Here is a 25,663-nt window from a genome sequence, read left to right as displayed (position 1 = left end):
CATTTCAGTTAGATTTACCTTCTCTGATGCAACAGCGCGAAGAGGCTAAATGCTGAGCAGCTGTTTCCACAATGGGGATTATAGGCAGTATTCATCTAAGAGACACTGTCTGTTGGGAGTGGAGCAAAGCGTCAGGCGCTGAAGATAGGCGCGCTTGCCAGAACTGAGATCCAAAAGAGCTTTAGTAAGTGTTTGAGTCCATCCTTTGTGGGACCATTCACAGGCTATACCCACATCTGTTTGGTGCCTCCCTTGAAGTCACGACTATCAGAACCCTGCAGTGTTCTGGGCAAGTGGGGGTTCACCAGCTGAACCCTGCAGGTTTGGTTTGCAAGGGCTGGAAGGTTTGCTTGGAGGTTTCAGTTAGACTGGACACCCTCAGCAAGCAGATCTTCATCTTTCAAGTAACTAGTATCCTCCCAGCACTAGCCCTTCCCTACAATCAGCCATTTTTTCCCTCTCCCCACCCTATCCCTGCATCCAGACCCAAGACCCCTTTTCTTACCTTGAGATAGAGCAATATCTTGCTGCTTCCCCTTCTGGGGCCAAGAGGACCCCTCTGCTGCACCTCTGGGTCTTTGTGGGGTGCCAAGCAGCTGCTCCTTCAGCAGGGTTTGGTCTTTGGGGAGTAGACGTGAATACAGTGGATCACTGTCTCCTTCAATCCTTGAACAAGGGCAGGATATGCTGCTTCCTCCTCCAGTAGTTATGTGGGAGCTGAAGAAACAGCCCTACGTCTCCTGGTACCTAGCTCTCTAATCTAGGGCTAATGAGGCCCCAGACTCTTTAGCATAAGAGCAAGGGAGCCCTGCTGATGCTCATGCCCTGGGAGAGACAACCCATAAATCTACCGTGCAGGATTTCCTTGGATATCATGCTAAGAATTATGGGAGCATATCTCAGCCCCATTTCAGTTGAAGTGGCACATTCTCATTGCCCCACGGGTCATGAAGGTGGCACCCCTTGCCTGGCAGGAAATCCCGTAAGGGATGGGGAAGGCAACAACCCACAGTGAGTGCCCTTTCAATCTGCCCAACCCCAGAGACTCAGCTATTAGGGAAAGTGGCCACTTCCCAGCTCTGAAGACAGGGTGAGTTAAAGGAGGGAGCCTCCCAAACCCCACAAAAAAACCCCACACCGCCTGAAGACATTAAGATAAGAAGGGTTCTTTCGGTTGTCATTGGATAGTTGGTGGGGGCGTGAAGAAGTCTGGCAAGAGGAAAAGAGGATTTGGTTGGGCTTCCCAAATGCAGGAACCACCTCTGCATATGTTTCCCAGCACTCAGAAGCACAGAGTGAGGCTCATGGATGCACTGATACATTGAGGTCTGTGAACAGCTGGGTCCAGGGTTCAGATCAAGTAGGTTGGAGGCTCAATGCAAATGTTTCTCACAGCTCTAACTCAAGCACAAGCCAACAATGGCAGTGAAGTCAAAGTGGCAGCCCTGGAACCTTTGTCTATAGCTCATGCCATTGGGAAGGAGGAGAGCCCACAGACTGGGCATGGCCAGTCTCCGTTATAACCCTCTTCCTGCATGCGCAGCACTCAAAGCACAGCAGTAGAGACACAACACACATGGGAGAGGAGATGTGTTTTGCCTGGACTGTCAGCCTTGCCTGTGAGTTTCCTGGCGGCTTTTATTAGTTTGTACCATTGTCTTTGTATTTCGAAATCTAATTTTTGTCTGGAAAAGTCCTTGGCATTTTAATGGCAGTTTCCTAAAGGGGGTGAGGGGTGGGATGAAGAAATTTAAAACAAGGATCCCAATAAGATAAATGATGCAATAAACTACTTATCTGGGAGATCTGCTGGTGTTTCTCCCCATATCTAAGACAGCTGAATATGGAGGATTTTTAAAAGCTTGTGTCATTAAATAAGCATTTGAAGGCAGTTTAGTCCTAGGAATGAGGCACTGAACTAGGATTATTCCCGAGACTCACCTGTTGTGTGACATTGGGCAAGTCACTACACCTCTCTGTACCTTCGTTTCCTGTTGGGAGAAATGGGGGTTGTCATACTTGCTTTCCTTTGTAAAGCAATTGGAGATCTAGAGAAGAAACCTCTCTATAGGCCTGATCCAAAGCCCACTGAAGTCAATAGAAAGACTCCCACTGAATCTAGCAGGCTTCAGATCAAGCCCTAGGAGAGCTAAACACTATGAATTATACCATGATTCAGTGAATAGTCCTATCACATCCATTATCTGATGGAAAGAGCTTCTTTGGTGCTCTTGTATTCCCATAGTAATACAGCATTTTGTTAGATATCTTAATCTGGGGGTATATCATGCTACAGATTTTTAGAAAGAACAAAATCTAAGTGGCATTCTATGTAAAACAATTTTTTTATTGAGGTAATGCTCTAGGAGCTCCCGTTGTAGACCGGAGGCCCAATGTGCTAGGTTCTGTACAAATGCAGAATACCTTTTCGGTCCCTGCTCCAAAAACCTTACAATCTAACAAGAGACAACAGGTAGAATATGATTCCCTGGTATTGCATTCCTCCCTGAGACCAAGTATCTTTCCTTGGAAAGGTCACTACAATTTCCCTGGCTTCAGGTTTTATTATTAACATGAAGCCCGATTCTGCTCCCATTGAAATCCACAGGAGTTTTGCAATTGACTTTACTGGGAACAAGAGCAGGACCATAAAAACTGGCCCCACTTTGCCCAAAGGTTTACTAATATTTAGGAACTATTTGAAAAATCTTTGTCCTGTTTGGAGAGAATTAGGGTGATTTGAAAATATTGCCCCCATGTCGCCCATGTCATGAATTTGCCTTTAGGCGCAAAACAAGCACATCTCCAGTTCCGTCAGCGGAGATGAGCTACTAAGATCAGGTCTTAATCTGGCCCACCAAAGCATACAGTGCAAATTTCAGTTAACTGTGAAGCCTTTTTGCATCCTTCACATACAAAAATATTTTAAAAAATCTTAAACGGATGGAAAAAATAATTTGGTGCAGGTTGATTTATTTTATGCCAAGTTTAGCCTAATGCCCATTTTTGGAACAAATATGTATCCAAAAATATAAACCAGAAATGATGCTACAGGCATCAATTCCATTGTCTTTAAGGGTGCAGGATCAAGCCCTAATTTGTTTAGTTGCCTTACAGTAAAATCACAATCCACTCTGTACCTTGAAATTAACTGTGTAATTAAAGTAAATGCTGCAAGTGACATCTGGGCCAAGTTTAGCTGTACACTTAAGCTCTGATCGAACACTCACCAAAGTCAATGGTAAGACTGCAGTTGACTTCAGTGGACTTTGGATCAGCCACTTACTCCTCACTACTGAAAATGTTTAGCATGCACAGAACTCCCAGCGAAGACAATGGGAGTTTTGAGTATTAACTTGCGTATGGATTGGGCTGAAATTTAAATTTCTGCATGTAAATCCATTACTGATACTATAGACTGTCTAAAAAAATACGATAATTCAGTCCCCTATTCACAGAAATAGAAATCTACTTCCCTCCACAGTCACTTCTGCCCATGACGTCCCTTTCTCCCAAATATAGGCCAACTTGTCATCTGTGATTAGCACTGCAATTTTAATTACCACAGTGCAGATCTCAATGGCATAGCCTACATGTCTCGTGCATAGCACAGCCATTGACATCAACACAAGTACTGTGGGTGGAACAGGTTTCAGGATACACAGAGATCTGTAGCTCAAATTGCAGAAGAATGATTTGCCCACAGTTCCTTATCTTTAGGAACTCCTGGAATGGAAAGAAAACTCTAAAGCGGCGATTATTCAACAATGTGCATTTAAAAATCATTAAATGCTCTGAGATTAGCAACGGGGGATACAGGGTCAGAGGCAGCCTGAAACCGGGTGGGTTGTATGGGTGTCACTGAAGACATTATAGGTCCAATCTCATATGTGAAAGTCTATTACCTCTGAAAACTCTTGTAACATTTGAGTAAATTTAATGCTAATGAAAGCAAGAAAATAAATTGTATCACATATACTGTGGGCAGTTTTTGTACATGCTTCCTGGCATAGCTTTGCCATGCACCTCAATCTTAGTTTTCAATAACTCTTCCATTGAGTTCTTGAGCAGAGCTTTAGTGATGGTTTCATGACATGAACAACCAGGAATGGGGGTGATGCTCTCAAATTCATTTTCACTTGTAACCTGAGCTGGAGCCAAGCATTAGGTTTCTGTATGCTATGGGAGTTGTGTCTTTCAGATGAGATGTAATGCTGAGGTTGTGACCATTTGTGCTCATTGACAATCTCGTATTGGTTTTGGAAACAGTAGGATGTTAACTCCAATGTCTCAGCCAAATGCTGAGTAATTCTGCCTAAGTTCTCTCTGCAACTACAATTGGATGAGGCATGCTTCACTTCCTGGCCTGAAGTACAATGGCTGTGGTGTGTGCTGTTAAATAGTGATGTGTTACACCCAGGACGTAGCTGCATTTTAGGGGTGGATGTAGTGCTCCGTGGGTTTAGTTTGCATTTCAGCTTGTACTTGCAGAGTGCTTTAGAGTGCTATCTAAATTATTGCTTATTATTAGATATGAATCAGAGCACACAGTTCTGATCTGGAGAAGGATCCAAACTTTCCTAATGTTCAGATACACAGTTTTGGTTCAGGACCATCTCTAATAATTAATATAATCTAAGACCCAGTGCAGCAATGAGCTCCACACTGAAAACAGTGGGGCTCTATGCAGGTATAGGTGTCCCCGCTATGCTTGACTCATTGTAGCATCAGGGCCTTATCCTGTAGACGTGAAGACTAGTACACTAACCCACTGCATTACCGATCCCCTTAAGGAATAGCAAAGTTCACAGTATTTATCAGTGTGAGTTTTAAAGTAGCAGCTCAGTATCATGTGATGTCATAGTTATTAAGGTAATTGTGTGGTTTTTGTGCAAAGTAAACAGGAGCATGAAATAGATGTATATTATTCACACACAGGAATTGCAATCAATCAATCTATGCCCTGAAACTTCAGAAACCTGTTCAAATTAGTCATCATTAGTCATCATCTTCAGAAAGTATCTGTTGCTTCTATTAGTGCGTCTGATGTATTAATAAACGTAGCTGGTCAAAAAAAACAAACAAAAAACCCTACCATCACCATATTCTATGGGGAAATGAACTGACCACTTCTGCAGGAAGGAAAAAGAAGGTACAGTACCAGTAGGAGCGTTGCAAAATGGAGTTGATTATGTGGGGAAACACTTTATCTGCTTGGGGAAAAAATCAAGACATGAAATGCAATTAGCATGTATGTACATAAACAGTATACATTCCATACAATAGTATGCATACCATACATGTGTGTCTTTATCGGCGCAGATCATTTTATATGATAATGAGAAGAGTGCTATAATCTCAAAAAGCCCTTGCTTATTATTTATCCATTGTGCCATCCTGAAATTATTGCTCTGGAAGGTTTGCTCATCCTATTTAATGCATTCTCTCTTTGTAGGGTCTCTATGTAGACTTGGATCTATTTTCTTACTTGGCCTCAGCTCCAGTGAAAAATAGATAGTCAAAATTGCACAGGGTTCGGAGCAAGTCAGCAGGTGTTTTTGGAAAGAGGGTTGAAATAAAGCTTATCGGTGCATTGTCCCTTTCATTAAGAACTGTAGGATCACCTGCAGTGTGCGCCGTACAGTAACTAAATAATAAGCATTGCGCAACCGGGGTTTAGATTGCTGCAAATTTCTGAATTGTACCCACTCAATTAAGCACATAGTTTAGCTCTTGTGGACGGGTTATATTTTGACTGTTTTCCTCTCCTTTTAGCTGAAAAGTCCCTATTGAACTGTGCCATATTTTGAGTATATTCTCAATATACTAATTTGCACTTTGAAAACATTTTACAAATCTTGTAAGAGCACTTTAAATTGTTTTATGACTGTGAAGCAAATCACATACAGAAAACATTCCATTCTCAGTCTATCTTCATGGGGACATGTGGAGTAAAGTGGACAAATTTAATGACACATTTTCATTATTGGCAGTCAGAGGGTAAACGTTACTTAATTTATTTTCAAAATCCATGGGTTGCTGTATTGTTTTCCATCTGTAGCATCCTCTGCTGGCATTGCAAAAACTGCATATGTCACAGAATAAATCAGAAACTGGATTGTTTTCTAAAATCCATGTTCTGCTGTCACATTCCCATACATAATATATGCTGTGCGTCTGTCTAAAATGTGTACTACCATTCTGTGTATTTGAAAATATAAGCCAAACAAAACAAACTGTTCAAACTTTGGGGATCTTTTGCCCATGTAAAAGATATAAATCTGCATGAATAGAATTTACTCAGCTACTACAATGCAACTCATCATTAACTGCCTCTCCAAAGTTCTATGCGTTTCAGTAGTTTTCACAAGGCACAGATCATTCATATACCATCTTATGTCATGCTAAACATGATCCAGTTTCTAACTGCAGTCTTCTGCTCACAGGACTAGGAACCAGTGCAAAGCAATTTCTGAAACTGCCCCATATATGTGGAAGTACCACAGGTTGCTGTTCTATCTAATGAGATAACATTTTGTTTCTCCTTCCACTTAACGTATTTTATTTTATGTTGGTGCAGTGCACAAAGCCACTGTTTTTAGGACAAATGTGCTACCTTTTAAGCATCACCATGCTACTCCTTAGCTGTGATCCCGAACCTACAGATTTAACTCTGATAAACAGTTCTTAGTGTTTCAATAGCCTTCTGCTTATATGTTTGAAGATTCGAAACTGAATGGTGAGGTGGCCAAGGCGGCGCTGGCAAATGAAGACTGTCCCCACATAGACCAGGCTATAACGCCTGATGAGGGCCTGCCCTTTACCCGCTCTGGCACTCGGGAGAGATATGGACCCTGCTTCCTCTTATCAACCGGGGAATATCCCTGCCCGCCTGATGGAGGAATAAGAAAGGGTATGTAGCTGAGGTCCTGTAACCACATAGTTAGTGACCTTGTTTAAAAAAAAGAGAGAAAAAGTCATCTACTAGTTCTCATGGAATAGTGGGCTTGGTTTAGATATGCACTAAAATAACAACCTGATGTCTGCATTTTGAGGTTTTAATCTGTTGCTTTTGGGAGAGGAAAGCTGCTAGAGCTACCATGTGCAACTGCAGTTTCGTCTTCCATGTTAGCTAGCTCAGTGAGTTCCAGCGCCCAATATTCTGCAATGTCCTTAAATGATTTCATCCCCCAAAGACACACTGATTAATATTTATGACAGCAGTGAAGGCTGCCCATTTGGAAGACTCATAGATTGCAATGTGCTGTGAACAGCAAACACTTTGGTGGGCAAAAATAAATAAATGCCCCAGCAAACACCAAGAACCACAAAGTAATTATTCAGCTGCGTTTATACAGCCCTTCAGTTAATTTCTGTATCATGCCTATCTGTAAAATTGAACACAGAGTGAGGTTCATATGGGAGCATTCATTAGCATAGACCTCTTTTATGACTGGAAAGTAACCTAACTAAAATTGGTTTCCTCTGGTAAACTAATATTTACCATAATTGATTTTTAAAATCCTGACTGTTCCCAGAAATAATTAATTTTACTTAGATAATGGTCAGAATCATCCATATGTTCAGTAACATTAGGTCCTAAAATAAACAAACAAACAAACAAGACTTCTTGTATTTTTTTTGTGACAGACTAAATCTTGTCCAAATGGTTTAATCCAAGAAAAGTAAGCAAATCAAAAATGCAGATATCTTTACGTGTATAAAATGAGAAATACATATGTGCATAAAAGTTAATTGGTAGTGGTTAATTTCATGAAGAGTTATCTATCATTGAATCAGTGTCCATCACTGGTGTATTGTATAGAGTATATATATTCAGTATTTTAAAAAAACGCAAAGATTCTATGATGTAAACCATATCATGGGTATGGGTTTTAGAATTCCCATGTGCCATTGTATGATGGACAACAGTCTATAGTAAATGCCAGTTATAGATAGTGTATGTAATTATAATTTCTAGGATTATCATTAACAAAGATATAGTTGGACCACTGCACTTTCATATGAAAGTATCTCTGCTAAAATTTACCTTTGTAGCAAAGTGTTTTACCTGATTCTGTATTGGATAAGCATCGGCCATTTTCGTTCAGCCTGAGTCAGTTTTGGTTGCTTCAGTGGATCAGGAGAATGCTCCAAATGGCACACCTTTTGGTATGAGGAATGTATAGTTCTCATGATGCACTCCAACACGAAACAGGCTCTCTCTACTGAATGAAACAGAGGCCGGTTGGCTAAAGAGTAAGAAATGTCAGCATATTGTTGGCCTGTTCGAAATACGTTGAGAGCATCTTAATTGTTGTTCCAACTGAATTTCATCCATAGTTTGTGCAACTATGTGTGTATACTAGCTGAGGTTGTTTTTGTGCATGTCTGGAAAAGGATGGGAGTGGGGGGGAGGGAAGGGGAAATTGAATGCATGCAAACTATTTTTTTAAAACGCTGTGAGCAAATGAGTAGTATCTCTATAGCAACGGAACAAATGCTGGGTTTTTTAAAGCTACGAGTCACCTTAATTTTTGCCTGAGGTCCAAATACATGAGTCAGTGGGGGAAAGTGCGATTAAGTTTACACTGAAAAGAAACAGAAAAATCCCTCCACCTAACTTTTCCCCCCAGTTGTTTTAAGACAGAACTATGACACTGCCTACATTATTTTACAGTCTGCCCATTCTGGAGAAACCATTCTGCTTCCCCCCACTCCCTTTTTTTTACCTGCTCTTACTTACAAGGCCTTCTGAACCACGTTGCAAGTGATACTACTCTCAGCATGTCAATGCATGAGGATGCTACTTAACTGGCCACAATGTTGACCTCATTCTTAGCCCATTCTGTTGTTGATCCAATGCTGTACTTTGCATTTTTCTTTTAAATGAAGGTTACGAAATGTCAAGGAGCCTTAACAACATAGCTGGCATAAGCGGAAAAGCGATAGGATTATCCTCAGTGTCTGCGCCCTACAGCTCTCCTAGCCCAGTGAGACGTTCTTGGTCTCCCATCCCATCTATTTTGTAGCATGGATCAGTAGCAGAGAATGGTCTAAAAAGCTTTATTTACAATTAGCCTATGCTATGTTGCATATAATCCAGGTGACTAAGTCTGAAGATGTCATGTCTCACAGTAGCACCTCGTGAGCATGGTGTTACTACTGACATTTGGTGACAACACCCTTAAATAGTATAAAGATGACACTAGGTGGGCATTAAATAGTACTGGTGGGCCATATGCTGCATGATATTGGTACATAGGATGAAGGGTGGATGCACCAGATAATTTCTTTAATGGTGCACCATGCTGGTATGTGCTTATCTTGGCTGATGGTGGATCCACTGGCTCTTATGGAATGGGTTAGGCATTTAGTCAATGCTGAAACGTGCCAACGATTGAAGATTTTGATTTTCTCAGGATATTTTTGAGCCATAGGAACCCTGCAGGAGTTTGAGCAAACAAGCACAGTAGGATGAAACTTTGCATGGGCGCCTATTGTACGTTGAAAGCAATACTCAGATACACTGTAGAGAGGTCTCAGTCTGGCTGACTGCATGGGAAAAAAAATCCTGTTGAAGAAGAATATGGCTGCCTCTGCATGTAGCTACTCTACCTTTTCCTCCTTCCTTTAAAACTAAAATGCCAAGCTTGATTTGAAAAGCGCAGGAAAGAAGCTCAAGTATTGATTGTATTCTTTACATGCAGATCTTTGCAAAGAAAGTCCTGTCATTGCTAAATATATGCCAACAGAGGCAGTCAGAGTGACTTGACAAGGCGAGATGGAGATGAACATTGATGGCTAATAAACAGCTGTGTGGAACTGTGCAGGCTTAGAAGACCTCCTCATTTGGACAAAGTAAACTCGCTCCATGCAGGTTTTAAGGATGATTCTATGTGGTTTCAGAGTTGTACTAGAGATGCAGGCTTTTTCTACGGCCAAAATGTAACAAAACTGTAGAAGATCTCTTCTTCCTTTCTTTTTTGTTTTGTTCATAGCATGAATTGCATGAAGTAAACAAAAACTGCAATTGTATGATTAACTTTAAGGGGGGAAAAAAGCAAAGTTATATATTTTCTTTGAAAGCTCTTTACTTTTACATACATTGTTGTAGCCAAAATGTAAAACATTATAAAACTGTACATTTATTTGCTATGGATTGCTTCTTTTTGTATACAAGATACAGAGTAATGGTTTTAAAAAGTGCCATCAGGCAGTCATCGGTCATATTGACCATGCCTTCGTAACTCATCACACTGACATGGAAATCAAGAACTTTTAATTCAACTAGAATTGTGTAAATTTAGGAAACTCCTTTTTTTCCCTGTCTGTTTTCGTTGGCATGCTTGTGACACATGGAACCTTTCTTTGGACCTGATGGCAACAGCTGGTCTAGATTTAATTTCCAGCTCTGGTTATGTTGTATTTTATTGATGTATAGATCCAACGTGAAGACCCTTCATAACAAATTGTTCATATTAAGTAATCAGTATGGATTTGAAACAAAAAAAGGTGTTATTTTAAACCTGAGACTTACAGTACAAAAATCAGGAGAATACTCAAGTATAAACTTGTCTCAAAGTTTAAGGAACAAGACAACAGCATTGTATGCAATTTAGTACTTCTGAGTAAAATGCATGCACAATGTTATGCAAAACAATTCTAGCATGAAATAAATTTTGTATCATGGTTTCAGTGCCTGCTGTACAGTGTAAAGCAGAATTATTTTCTGAAGTGATCAGGGGTTTCCAGAGACTTGCTTCTGAAATCTTGAATAAATATATAGTGTTCCCAACAGAAATGCTGGAGAGAAGCTTGGTATTGATTTGATTCTAAAACGGTAATTTTGGTTAGTGGATAACAAAGGAAGCCTGCAAACACTTGATACAACCAATGTCTGAAGTTTTCACAGCACTAGTAAATATTACCAGGGAAGATAAAATCTAGAATTATTTAGGTATCTCTTCATCTCCCCCAAAATAATAAAAGTTTGTCTTTTTAGTAGATTAAGTGAATTCAGTTTTTCTTACTTCTGTGTCTTAACTTGTTCTTCACTGAGCCCTAATAATCCACCAGCTCTGAACTTTGCATGAGGTCCAGAGCTAAACTACCGAGGGTGCCTGAGTTATGTCTTAGCTGCCAGATATAAAGGGCACCAGCAGGAATTCAGGAAAGTAATGACATTTTACTTCATTTCAGATTCCACAAATAAAATGTATAGTTTATTTGCCAGGACCATTCTAGTAGCTTGAACATTTCTGGTAAAGTATTTCTTTAAGAGTTCCCCTTTTGCCATCGTATCAGACAATTGAATACACTTGGCAGCATTCAAGCCAGAAGGCAAGGAGGCATCTGGGACTGCTGATGGTAATGAAAAAGAAAAGAAACAGAATCTGAGAGGTCCTGAGGAATTATGAATAAAAAAAAATCAAGGAAGATACACCAAAGGCTCTGGTAAGTGTTACAAACAAAAAACACCACCACACATACACACACCACATCCTCATAGCCCCGTAACCTCCACCTCCAGAAAGAAAAAGAAGTGCTGCTATCAGACCTGTGATTTAGGAAGAAGATTTAACCCTGAGGCTCTGAACTTCAAGCTAGTAATGAGGCTCCTTCATCTTTTCTGATTTAGCATTATGCACTAATTCCTAGTTCAGCCTGCCTTCTTTTTTTAAGAGTAATTTTCCATCTCTGTTTCTATCCTGGCATGGTCTTCCTTGATAATGGCCAGTTTCTTATCTCCAGAATGCAAGCTAATCCAGGGTCCAACCTTGCAGAAGCTAATGAGGTTTTTTTTGGTACAGTGTATTAAGGATCTAAAAATAGATTTATTTGTTATACTTTTGTATTAATTTAATAACATTATTCAGAGACCTAGTGTGAAATCTGCTCACATTCCCTTATTACCATAAAATAATTAATACTGATTAAAAATTCAATCCAATAAATCCTACACAGGTATTCCCCTTACCCAGTGCTTGGTTCCAATAAGAGTATTTCCTTTAATTAACAGCTTGAGTACCCAAGCCCTGAGATAGTTGTCTTTCTGTCCTATTTTCTCCCGGAACCATGTTACCAGTCCGATGTTGGGGTCTTTCACTGAAAATATATCTCCTTGCTTATTCTTCTCTCCACCCTGCAGTAACTGAGTTTTCTGGATGCCTTTCACTAAACCTTCAGAAATTGAACTGCATTTCCCATTCATTATCCTTCAGGGGGCACTTTCAAAACACAAGTTCCTTGGCGATTCCACAGTTCCCTTTTGCATGACAGAAAATGTACCACAACGATGACAGACCCCCTGATCTCGCCCTAAGCAATTCTGACAGTCCAGCAGGCAACAGCTGAGAGACTTGAAAGTTCTCGAAGCGCTCATGTTAGGAAGCACTAGTCAGTGCAGCAGTGATGCCAGCAAAGTGACCAGGGAATCAGGCTCTCTCATCTGCATACACAGGCTGTTTGTTATCTAAGTAGGCTGTGCTGTGTTAACACGATTACAACATTTATGAATTCAAATCTGTCTTTCACAGCAAGCACGTAGCACTAAAAATACTACACCCATTGGGCCTGGTTCTGGTCTCACATTAGTTTTATACTACTGTAACTCAGTTGAAAGTTACTCCTGATTTTTACACCTGTGTAAATAAGATCAGAATCAGGCAAACTGTTTTGATTACACTACTAGACCTTTAAGCTTCCCTCTGCCCTGGAGGAAATGAGCACCCGCATTTTTTTATAGGAGTTATATAAACGGCTTTATTCAATGGAGTTATATCTATCTAGCCTCCCATTACTAGTATCGGAGGTCTCCAGAAATCCCCTGCATGGTTAATGGAATTTTATAAGGCCAGGACTGTGGCTTTAAAAGTAGACTAATAAATAATATTGAAAACATCCTTATAGTCACACAACTTGCATATGTACCGATCATCTCTTCTAAAAGCATGTAGGCATTATTTTTCCCAGATCATCATGACACATGATATATGACATGCTGGCTCTACAACGGTTATTTCAAATAGTAAGGAAATGGAAAGTGGCTTCTATTCTCTCCTGCCAGAAAGGAATCTAGCTAATCATGCTGTGATAACAGTCAAGTGTAATGGTCATTAATCTGGATAAAATGGTTTTTCATATAAATTGCTCTCGCTCTCTCTTTAAAGTTTCAGTGCCTCAAAGAAAATACATCACTGAAATGAATGGACATTGGGACAAATGAGCAGGCTAGAACGCAAGGGAGACAGAGCAGAGATAAAGCAATGAAATTTGGAAATGAGCTGAGCACAGAAGTACTTATGAAGAAGATACCCTGAGGCAAAAAAAAAAGCAATATTTGCCCTGCTCCCCCACATAACAACGGCTCTTCTCAGCTTCACAACAAGGCAGGCTACCACTTCCTTTCCCCAGAAATACCCCAGAGATAACCTTGTCTTCAACATCACACACTAACTGAACTTTTAATTTATGCTGAATTTATGCAGATTGCCTTTTACACCCTCTTCTTTAGATTTCCAGACATCATGCACCTCTCCGTGTAGCAGTGCCTGTCATCTTTCATCCATTCATACAAATCTTTCTTTATCCAAAATAGTAGCTGAAATATTTGTCTGATGTCTGAATATGAACACAATTTTTAATATCTGATCATTAATAAAGTCAATTAACTACTTTAAGCTTAACAACCAAGTTAAAAAATATATTGAAAAAGCATGCATCTCTTATAACTCCTTCTCCCCCCGCCACAATGACTATATACAAAGATGCTTAAATCATAAGGAGGACTATAATGAGGCAAATACTTTAAAAAATAAACAGTTGGGGATCTACTGTTGAACCCAGTGTGTATGGGTAAGATTTTCAGCCCTCAGCTTTCACTTGTGCATTGACAAAACTGCAGGCGCATAAACTTGCAGCTGAACTTTGGAAGATCAAGCACCAGTGCACACCCTTTAGACAACCTAACACTAGTGCATGCACGTGTTTGCACCTTCACCTATGTAACCCATCATGATCCCGATTCAACAAAGCATAGAAGCACCTATTTAAGTCCTGGATAACGTCAAGTGGAATTAAGCACTTGCTTAAGTGTTTTGTTGAATCTGGGCATGAGGCCAGTGAGTTTGTCAGATGGGGTGTGTCAGGGAGCCAGCAGCATGAGATCCCCCAAGTGATCTTGGACCAGTGGAGAACCAAGTGTAGTAGAGCTCCACTCTACCATGCCCCTACAACAGAACCGGGGTGGGCGGGAGGGAGCACTACACTAGCAAAGAGTTTCCTTAAGCAGTGTAAAGTGGCCATAGTAGACAAGCGAATGGAGCCCACAGTCGCCTCTTCAAAAAGCTTCCAGTCAAAATGGTGTGAATGAATGTGTATTCATGTATGTAGGTCCCTGTATAGCACTGACCACTACGGTGTCCAAGTGGGAGGGAGACGAAAGAGAAAGAGGAAGGGGAACAGATTTTGATCTTAATTGCACAGGCATAAACCCTGAGCAATCCCACTGATGAGATTTAAAACAGCCAGAGGGCATACATTTTCTTCATTCTCATCACTGTTAGCAATGTGTGTTTTTATGTGTGACTAGGGAATGCAGCATGGCCCAGTAGATATTATCCCCATTTTACAGATGAGGAAACATAATACTGATCTCCTTTGTAAAGTGTTTTGAGCTCTCCTGACAAAAAACACTATATAAGAAGTAGATCTGATTATTAATTACAGTTATATTATCACTTATGGCTAAGATATGAGGATCAGGAACCTGTCTTTACAGAGTACAATAGCTGTTGCCTTGTCTTTTGTATGCTGTAGAATATAGTGGCTTTCTAGGAATTCCTTTCTTTTTCAGTTTAAAGCAGGGGGTTGCTATTAGGAAGAATTAAGAAGCACCCACATGGCTCTTATGGCAGGCAGAGAGTGTTGTTTGTGGCTCAGTGAATCTTCAATCGTGCTAGCTTAGGTGCCACTTGGTTTGGAGTCAGTATTTTTACTCAGTTTAAAGCACTAAGACCTTTGTCATTAGAAGCAGTGTGCATGAAATTGATGGCACAAACAGAATAAGAGGCCAAGAAAAATTCTCCCCACTTCTGAAAAGGAAACCTACGGAAATGCACAGGGTCTTACATTAAAGGTCACCCGTTCACAGAGGAGGAGAGATTCTCAAAAGCACTTGAGTGTCAGGTTCACGATTCCCATTGAAAGTCTCTGGGATTTGTTCTCCTGAACTGCTATGGAACTTTTGAAAATACCTACTGCACCCAGGAGAAATGATTACATCTGGAAAAAGGGAAGGAGCCAGAGTGAAGCAATCTGTTAACAGAGGCAAAAAGTTGAAAACCAATCAAGAACTGGTTAAAACCAGAAGCATTTATCCAGAGCCCACCGAACTTTGGAGGTTCTGATAAAAAGGGATCTAGACTGGAACCATTCCTGGTTCTGGCTCCTCTCACTGGAGAAGTTTTGCAAAATCAAAGCCACCTCTGATTTTGCCCTCTCTAAGGCAAATGGTAATTCAGGAATAATTAACATGCAGCATCTTATTCTCTTTTCAGGCATGCTCTAGTGTGTTCTCTTAGTGTTCCGTATGTTTACATTTCATCACTTTCTTAAAATATACAGTATGATTCACGTTCAAATGTAGAGCCAGGAGACAATTGTGCAGATACCATCTCCATCGCTGGCAGCTTCGATCTAATTTTCCCTTTCCACATTCCACAAAGGCAATAATAAATACAAACTGCTTTTGCATTAACAATTGTTGGAAAATGGAGACTGCTGTTTGAAAGGTCAAGGCCCCATCTATAGTGTCACTGTGGAGACTGGTTGTATGGAGGAGTAAGAGGGTGGGAGGGGGAAAGAGGTAATCTCTTTCCTTGCTGCTTCCTGTCTGTCTGTCCGTCTGTCCATCCATCCCAAGAGGTAAAGATTATTCTCTTCATTCCAAAATGGAGGAGTTGCCATATTAGACTGCTACATGATAACAGCAGTTGTCTTACTGATATTGTTTCTCAAATTCAACCTGCAAGGAGTACACAGTAAATGATGCTCGCTACACTCTTCTTTGAGATGTTTACTTAACAAATTACTATTTTCCACAGAACATACACATTTTTAGGGCTTCTAAGCAATCCTTCTTAACATGGAGCAATGGCTTTGAGACCAGAGTTTATCTGAGAGAAATCAGTAAGGACAAGATCCTAACTTTATAAAATCAGGACATGAGCCAAACAAGGCACAAACACATAACTCCCCCTAAAAATCTCATTAATATTTGTTGTGCAACCAAAATTAAGAGATTGGGGCTGGGACTCTGAAGGTTCAAAGTTTCAGCTACCTTGTGTTAGGTGCAGGTTTCTGCAACTTCGGTACATACCCCAGCTTTCTGGCATGCAAGTTTTTCACCATTAGAGAACATCTGAAACTGAAGGAGATGAAAATGATCTTCCATACATTGCATTCTTTTGCAATTACTGGGAAAGTTGGGGGCGGATGGTGGTGTTTGGGTTTTTAAAAGTATTTTTCCTGTCTTTTCAGAATTTTTGGCTACTCAAAGTATTTCAGGTGACTGCAAATACACAGACATTATCTAAATGTTAGTGAAAAGATCTTGGATCTTCTTATGTAAAGAGTGAACTTCCCACGCAGCTAAAATAAAATAAAAATAATAATAATAAAAACCAGGTTTACAATCTGCTCTAGAGGCACCAGAAGAGCTACAAGAAAAGAAATTTTAAAGGAACTTGGTGTTAATCAGAAAGATAAACTAAAGGTTATATTTGTTGAGTAACTGAACAGTATCTGTCAACATCTTGTTTCTGACACTGGATGGGCAAACAGTGAGAAAAATGAAGTTCACAGATGACTGAAGCATTGCCTATTTTCACATATACTGCATGCTTCCATGAGTTTTCCCTAATTACATATACCAGATTTTTTGACCACCAAGGTCCTAAGAACCCATGGAACTGGATGGAATGACTCCTGTTGGCTTCAGCGAGTGCCGGATGTGGCTGTACCCATGAAATAATGATTACTAAAATGTGGGAGGTCAAAATGGATGTACTACAGATCAGTGTGAAGGGAACTTTGAATTTCAAGATGTGATTTGCCTGTGAATAACCTTGCTAATTTCAATAATTCATCATCTGATATATAAAAAAAATCAGATACCTGCGTGGAGAGATAAAATTATGGAGAGCTTTGTAAAATATGGCAGCTTGTCTCTTCACTCTTCCCAGAAATAGGAACACTGCTCTCCTTAACTGACTGCCTTGTCTTCATGACCCCCATGGATCCTCCACACCATCTATCTACCCTCATTTCCTTCTATACTCTAGCCCATTCCCTGTGCTTCCCAAATGCTAGGCTCCCACATTCATCCTTCCTCCATGCTGCACCCATCAGAAACAGCCTCCCAGTCTGATTCCCTTTGCCTCTTTCCCGAACTCAATGTAAAGACCCATAACTCCAAACATAGCCTAGAAAATAAACATGAAATCTTATTCCTTCTTCAGCCTCTCAGTTTCTCTGTGCTCAGTCACTGAACCTTGCAAAGGTACTCCTCTCCCATCAGACACACAGAAACTACCTGTAAAGCAGCTCCAGATGGCAAGAGTCATGGAGACACCAACAGTACTCAGATCATATTGATGGTTAGGGACGCCAGTGTTAGATAAACAAAGGTTTCTGAGCATCTACCAAAAACCAGAACTGCAATCAGGAATGTAAGCTAGCAAGAAGGCCAACTAATGCAAACAATACCTAACCTGGGTATCCCTATCCCCCTAAGAACACCACCACCTCAGAAATAATAATAAACAAACACTTTCCTCCCTCCGCCCAACAAACTTAAAAAGAGTTAGAAAAGTCATTTGCCTGCTCTGGTGCACAGAGGGCTTGTGTGAGTAATACTTAGATATAGACTGCATATGACTTTTAAACAACAAATGTATATAAAATAAATTCTATTTTTTCTCCCCACAGCCTGAAGCTGTCTAGGCTGAGGGTCACCTCTGAACTTCTTGTCTATTGAAAAGTGATTTAAACTCCACCTTATTTCAGTATGAACGTTGGGCGTGTCATAAGGTTTATTTTCCCGCAGGCAATGAAAAAAAAGAAAGTCTGCATATTTTAACTAACTGCACTGATGTTTGCGTACTCTGTCCTAATGTTATATTACAGCCGTGTCAGTTTATGCTATTTCCATCTGAGTGTGTACATCTGAATATGGATGTAGGATTCAACGTGTAAAAGGCCACCTTTGTGTAGGTATGAAGAGCTGCATAATAATGTTATTCTTTACATCTAGCATTGTTCCAGAGGCATTTATGTAGTTGTAGCACATTGGCTTTGGGTTCTACCACTCTGGAGGACGGATGTCAAACACTGGCCTTCTCAGTCAGGACATCTAACAAGGAGAGTCCTCGTTGCTCTCTGGCAAGCAGCAAGGAAGGTGACTTTTGCCATGGGTTGGAACCTTTCATTGTGTTCTCCCTTTCTTACAGACCAGACCTTCAGCTGAAAGCCTCTGTGCTCAGAAGGTATCAGCTGACTTATCATAAGGTTTTATTCTGCAAAACCAAACACACTAACACATAAAAACAGGGGATTTATTTTCTAATGAACAAACACCAACTTGCCATTGACACTCAATACTGCACTGTCTACAAAGAATTATTTTACATTATTTACACTAGAGTAATATCTAGTTGTCCCCCGTTCCCTTGTGCTAGGTGTTGTACAAACACAAAACCCATGCCCTGAAGAGCTTACAGTCTAAGAGTGGAAGAAAGGAAGTGTTGTTAGCCCAGTTTTAAAGATGGGGAACTGAGGCACACAGGAAGCCTGTGGCAAAACCAGAAACTGAACACAGATCTCCTTGGGTCCCAGTCCGATGTCTTAACCACAAGACCCTCCTTCCCTAAGGAATCATAGAATAGTAGGACTGGAAGGGACCTCGAGAGGTCATCTAGTCCAGTCCCCTGCACTCATGGCAGGACTAAGTATTATCTAGACCATCCCCGACATGTGTTTGTCTAACCTGCTCTTAAAAATCTCCAATGATGGAGATTCCACAACCTCCTTAGGCAATTTATTCCAGTGCTTAACCACTCTGACAGTTAGGAAGTTTTTCCTAATGTCCAACCTAAACAGCCCTTGCTGCAATTTAAGCCCATTGCTTCTTGTCTTATCCTCAGAGGTTAAGAAAAACAATTTTTCTCCCTCCTCCTTTGTAACAACTTTTTACGTACCTGAAAACTGTTATCATGTCCCCTCTCAGTGTTCTCTTTTCCAGACTAAACAAACCCAATTTTTTCAATCTTCCCTCATAGGTCACGTTTTCTAGACCTTTAATCTTTTTTGTTGCTCTTCTCTGGACTTTCTCCAATTTGTCCATACCTTTCCTGAAATGTGGTGCCCAGAACTGGCCGATACTCCAGTAGAGGCCTAATCAGCATATCTTGCTTACAGCACTCCTGCTAATACATCCTAGAATGATGTTTGCTTTTTTTGCAACAGTGTTACACTGTTGACTCATATTTAGCTTGTGATTCACTCTGACCCCCCAGATCCCTCCTTCCTAGGCAGTCATTTCCCATTTTGTATGAATTTATAACTGATTATTCCTTCCTAAGTGGAGTACTTTGCACTTGTCCTTATTGAATTTGATCTATTTACTTCAGACCATTTCTCCAGTTTGTCCAGATCATTTTGAATTTTCATCTTATCTTCCAAGCACTTGCCACCCCTCCCAGCTTGGTACCATTTGCAAATGTTACAAGGGTAGCCTCTATACCATTATCTTAATCACTGATGAAGACGTTAAATAGAACCAGACCCAGAACTGATCCCTGTGGGACCTCTCCTGATATGCCCTTCCAGTTTGACTGTGAATCATAGATAACTACTGTCTGGGAATGGTTTTCCAACCAGTTATGCACCCACCTTATAGTAGCTCCATCTAGGTTGTATTTCCCTAGTTTGTTTATGAGAAGGTCTTGTGAACCAGTATCAAAAGCCTGACTAAAGTCAAGATATCCCACATCTGCAGCTTCCCCCCATCCACAAGGCCTATCCTGTCCTTGATCTTTCTCTTGCTTCGAATGTATTTGTAGAATGTTTTCTGTTACTCTTTATGTCTTTAGCTATTTTAATCTCATTTTGTGCCTTGGCCTTGCTAATTTTGTCCCCTACATACTGGTGGTATTTGTTTATATTCATCCTTTGTAATTTGAACTAGTTTCCACTTTTATAGGACTCTTTTTTGGGTTTCAGATTATTGAAGATCTCCTAGTTAACCAGGGTGGTCTCTTTGCCATACTTCCTATTTTTGCTACGCAGTGGGATGGTGCCCGTAATAATGTCTCTTTGAAAAACAGCCAACTGTCTTGAACTGTTTTTCCCTTTAGACTTCTTCCTATGGGATCTTACCTACCAACTCCCGGAGTTTGCTAAAGTCTGCTTTCTTGAAATCCATTACGTTTATTGTGCTGTTTTCCATTCTACCATTCCTTAGAATCAGGAACTCTACCATTTCATGATCACTTTCACCTAAGCTATATTCCACTTTCAAACTCTCAACCAGTTCCTCCCTATTTGTCAAAATCAAACCTAGAACAGCCTCTCCCCTAGTAGCTTTCTCCACCTTCTGAAATAAAAAATCGTCTCCAATACATTTCAAGAACTTGCTGGAAAATCTGTGCCCTGCTATAATATTTTCCCAACACATGTCTGGGTAGTTGAAGTCCCTCATCACCACCAAGTCCTGTGCTTTGGATGATTTTGTTAGTTGTGGTTTTTTTTTAAAGTCTCCTCCACCTCTTCTTTCTGGTTAGGTGGTCTGTACTAGACCCCTACCATGACACCACCCTTGTTTTTTACCCCTTTTATCCTTACCTTGAGACTTTCAACAAGTTTGTCTCCTATTTCTATTTCAACCTCAGTCCAAGTATATATATATATGTTTAATATATAAGGCAACACCACCTCCCTTTTTTCCCTGCCTGTCCTTCCTGAGGAAGCTGTACCCTTCTATACCAATATTCCAGTCGTGCATATTATCCCACCAAGTCTCTGTGATGCCAACTATGTCAGAGTTGTGTTTATTAACCAGCATTTCAAGTTCCTCCTGTTTATTCTCCATACTTCTTGAATTAGCAAACAGACATCCAAGATGCTGATTTGATTTCCCTCCTATGTTCTCTCTTGTCTCTCCCTTATCCCTGCTATAACAGCCCATGCTCCCCCCAGATTCTGACCCTTCTCCCAGGTTTCCACGTTTTTTTATTTACCTATGGACTTTTGTCACTTGCCCCCATTGAACCTAGTTTATAGAATAAAGTATACAACAGTGGTTCCCAAACTTTAACAGCCCGTGAACCCCTTTCACTAAATTGTGAAATCTCATGAACCCCCCCCTAAAAATGAATATTTCCAGGGATTTAAGTTTAAATTTCCTCCGCACTCCGTGGGGCTCCTGCTGCTGGACCCCATTGACCGCTCCGGGCAACTGAACTCCTCTGAGCTCGGGCTGCAGGTCACGCTGATCGCCAGGGCTTGGGCTGCCAGCCCCAACTGCCCGGCCCCGCTCTCCCTGGGGCTCGCGCTGCCAGCCCCACATGGAGCGCTGGGGTTCGGGCTGCCGGCTCTCCCACTGATGGGGGCAGGGCTCGGGCTGCCAGCCCAAACTTCCCTGTCCAGCTCTCCCTGGCGCTCGGGCTACCGGCCCCACGCAGAGCACTGGGGTTCGGGCTGCCGGCTCCCCAGCTCCTGGGGGCAGGGCTCGGGCTGCCAGCCCCAACTGCCCTGCCCTGCTCTCCCTTTGGCTCGGGCTGTCTGCCCTGCAACCAGGTCCCACCTGCTCCCTCCAATGCCCGAGGTCCTCTGGCCGCCATTAGTGAAATTTTTCTGGCAAACCCCCTGTAGCGTTCTGTGAACCCCCAGGGATTCGCGAACCCCAGTTTGGGAACCACTGGTCTACATTAACCTCTGAGGAGACTTGTTTAAAAGGATTTTTTTCAAGCCTTCTCTTTCTTGAGGTGTTTCCATTTTATGTGGTTGAAGGAGCAAATGCTATGTAACTTAATAAATAATATTTACTTCTGTGAATTTGTATGGGTTCTCTCAACTGAACTGCAGCACTAACACATAAATAATAACCCACATGAGTGGACAATATGGGATCCTTTTAGAGACCAGTCAGTTTTAAGGGATGTACACAAGCTAGAACAAGCTAGAACTTACCCTGAAGGATGGGACTGCTGAGGCAAACTAACATGGCTGGGAGGTCTGTGGTGCCTGAAAGGAACGGATGGAAACTTCAGGAGGGGACTTGCAAAAAGGCATGATAAATCACCCAGTGTACGTAACGGAGAGACAAGGGGCTGGAAAGTAGTAAGGAGCAGAACCATTGAAGAACAGCCTAGGCAGTAAGAAGTAGCGCAGAAGCTCATAGGGTGAAAAGGTACATTCCCATAGGTAAATACATCCAACATGGTACATTATTATGGGCAAATACAGGAACTCCTCACTTAAAGTCATCCTGGTTAACATTGTTTCGTTGTTACGTTGCTGATCAATTAGGGAACATGCTCATTTAAAGTTGCGCAATGCTCCTTTATAAGGTTGTTTGGCAGCCGCCTGCTTTGTCCACTGCTTGCAGGAAGAGCAGCCCGTTGGAGCGAGCTGGTGGAGGCTTGGAACCAGGGTGGACCGGCAGCCCCCCCATCAGCTCCCTGCTCCCCTAAGTTCCCTGTGCAGCAGCCGCCCAGCAGGATATCAATTGCTGGCAGTTCAGCTGTCCCTCCCCCCACTGCCCTGTGCTACTCCTACCTCTGCCTTGGAGCTGCTACCGGGAGCCTCCTGCTTGCTGTGCAGGGGAGGGGGCTAATGTCAGGGTGTCCCCCTCCCCCCTACTCCTGCCCCCCGCTTACCCCTTCTCCATATCGAGCCGGGGAGAGACACAACAGAGCTCAGGACGAAGAGAGCTGGCCACAGCGGTTGTCTCAACTTCCTGATCTTTTTAAAGGCAATGTACTTAAAATGTGGTGTCAGCATACTTAAAGGGGCAATGCGCATCTCTCTCTCTTTCTCCCACACACAGGGTGTGTGTCTATGTCTCTGTCTGCCATGCTGTCTCCCCTCCCTCCATCCGTGCTGTGTTGTAGAGTGTGAGGCTACATTAACAACAATGGGCTAACCCTTGAGGGCTCAGCCAAATGCTAGTTCATCATTTAGCAGTAAGGCATTCCCTGGGAAATATCCCACCCTCTTCCACCCTCTAACTTCACCACCTCAAACAAGCTCCAAAATCATCATTGCTGTGTACAGTATTAAATTGTTTAAAACTTATACTCTGTGTGTGCGCGTATATATATATATAATTTTTTGTCTGGTGAAAATATAGTTTTTTGTCTGGTGAAAAAAATTTCCCTGAACCTACCCCCCTCTCCCATTTACATTCATTCTTATGGGGAAACTGGATTCGCTTAACATCGTTTCACTTAAAGTCACATTTTTCAGGACTATAACTGCAACGTTAAGTGAGGAGTTACTGTACATCCAAGCACATGGATGATGAATTTTTCATAAACAGAAGGATCTTTTCTGCCCCTTTTTTAGGCTGCATTGGGCCACTTTATTGTCCCTCCATTTTTTTAAATAGCTTTAGCCTATAGAATATCATCTTCATACTTTTATTCAATCACTCATTCAGGTTTATTTCCCATTGAAAATGCAAAGAAAAATACCTGAAAACTAGTTCCTGAGCCCTGGCTACCATTAAGGCAAAGCAACAATAAAACGTTAACACACGACAACATAAATTCATAATTCAGGATCACATTAATATTCAAAGAACCTGGCTCAAGATTCCGGATTGCTGGCTGGGGAGCCCACCTTCTGTAAGTATGCTAAACATGGTGACCAAATTTGTAAATACATATCCTCTTTTTGGAGCTTCTCTTGTGTATGTACCTGGGTGAAAGGTTTCCCATTAGAAGGACAGTCCATCCCTACAGCCCATATTTATTGCCTAATTCTCTCTTTCATGACTGGACTGAATTGATATGATATCATTAGAACATTTTCCTGCGCAATTTCCTAATAACCCATTTAAAATATTTTTTCTAGTTCAACAAGGCAATTAGTCTGACAGGCTCATTCCTGGTAAACTTGCTTGTAAAAATGAAACAGTGGACATCATTAACAATGAATATTTACCACACAGTGGTATTCCCGATACTTAGAATGTGAAATACCTCAAATACCATAGTAAATTTAACTACTGTGGGTGGTAAACATCCAATTTAATGTTCCTCACTGTATTCGTGTGCAAAAGAGTTCACTACATTAGCTTTTTTAATTCTGCTCAACACAAACAGTTGGAGGTTTTTAAAAATGGAATTCCCTCTCCTCTACTCAGCCCACAAAAATCACTGCGAGGCCCAAACTTTCCATATCAAGCACTAGCCTAGAACAAATTGTTTTGGCCAAGTTCTAAACTTTCAAGGGATCAGAGGTTTAGTTGGGCTGGGAAGTGTAACCACAGCTAATCTGCATTTAACCAGGATTTATTTGGTGTGCATATTAGGCTGGAAATCTCATGAGAACACTCTTGTGAAATTTTGACAACACCCTGTTATTAGGATAATTGGAAACATAGGAGTTGCCATGCTGGATTTGACCAGTGGTCCATCAAGTCCAGAATCCTGTCTCTGACAGTAGCCAGAACCCAGCTGCTTAAAAGAAAGATGTAGCAAAACCCACGGCAAGCAGTTATATCTGGATAACCTGCCCCCAGAGAGTTTCTTCCTAACCCTATTAAGTAGAGGTTGGCTTGTGCCCTGAAACAGGATCCCTTCCAAAACCTAGTGGAAGCTACTGATAGTATAGCTTTCCAGGTGGTAGCCTGGAACTCACCTTTACTGACCCACAGGAAGGGTGGAGGGGTTTGAACATTTGAAAAAGAAAGAACACTGCTAGACTTTGCCAACCTCAAAAAGTGCAGGCTTGGTTTGAGTTTCAGAAGAAGGTTCATCCGTTCTTGTTTTACATGAACAGGTTGGCTCATCACTATTATAAATCCAAAATAACTGGGGTTTCTACTGCGGAAGGAAATTCAATTACAACCATACTATTATAATAGTGTAATAAAGATACAGATGTAGTCAATGTTAGGATCAAAGCACCCTCCCTCTCTCCAACAGCCTTCTTAGTTAAACTTACTTCATACTTGGAGCCAACACTTTGTTGAATAACATATTCAAAAATTCAGGTGTCTATGAAATATGGCTTGATTTCCAGAGTAGTAGGCACCCACAACTCCAATAAAAGTCAATGGGAGCTGCAAGTGCTCATCACCATTTAAAAAAGACCAAACAATCCCTGTGTGTGCTCACAGTCTCACACTACTTCTTCAGACACCACCTAAGCTCACCCTTACATCAGTGAGTAACACTTTCTCTGCAAATGCCATAAATCTGTTGTCAACTGCTAAAACCATCCAAAAGAACTTTGTATTTTGTTACCATAAATGTTGGGGGAGAAAATCCTTCTTGCTTCATTTATGTAGCAGCAAAGCAAAATGTTTATTCATTTTACCCATGGACAACGTCATCTCCTTTGAAAAGAACCTGTGAAATAATTTCCAGCAATA

The 25,663-nt window shown here is 41.2% G+C and overlaps 1 protein-coding gene across 4 annotated transcripts in view; it reads left to right on the top strand.

The window, feature by feature from the left end:
* Positions 1–11,005, top strand: part of KCNC1 (potassium voltage-gated channel subfamily C member 1) — a 156,183-nt gene extending 145,178 nt beyond the window's left edge. Inside the window, exons 3-4 of one of the 4 annotated variants that reach the window (XM_007057083.3) lie at positions 6,725–6,913; positions 9,711–10,955. In XM_007057083.3, the coding sequence (XP_007057145.1) occupies positions 6,725–6,913; positions 9,711–9,775 (254 nt within the window). In that variant the 3' untranslated portion in view covers positions 9,776–10,955. Of the gene's footprint in view, positions 1–42; positions 5,104–6,724; positions 6,914–8,895 lie in introns of those variants that run through there. The other 3 variants (XM_043548384.1, XR_006291466.1, XM_037899704.2) reach the window with 3 other exon arrangements.
* The last annotated feature ends 14,658 nt before the right edge of the window (positions 11,006–25,663 follow it).

Source organism: Chelonia mydas, chromosome 6 (genome assembly GCF_015237465.2).
Source record: "Chelonia mydas isolate rCheMyd1 chromosome 6, rCheMyd1.pri.v2, whole genome shotgun sequence".
NCBI classification, from domain to species: Eukaryota; Metazoa; Chordata; order Testudines; family Cheloniidae; genus Chelonia; species Chelonia mydas.
Note: the sequence above shows the minus strand (reverse complement) of the source record. Positions and strands in the feature narration are given on the sequence as shown.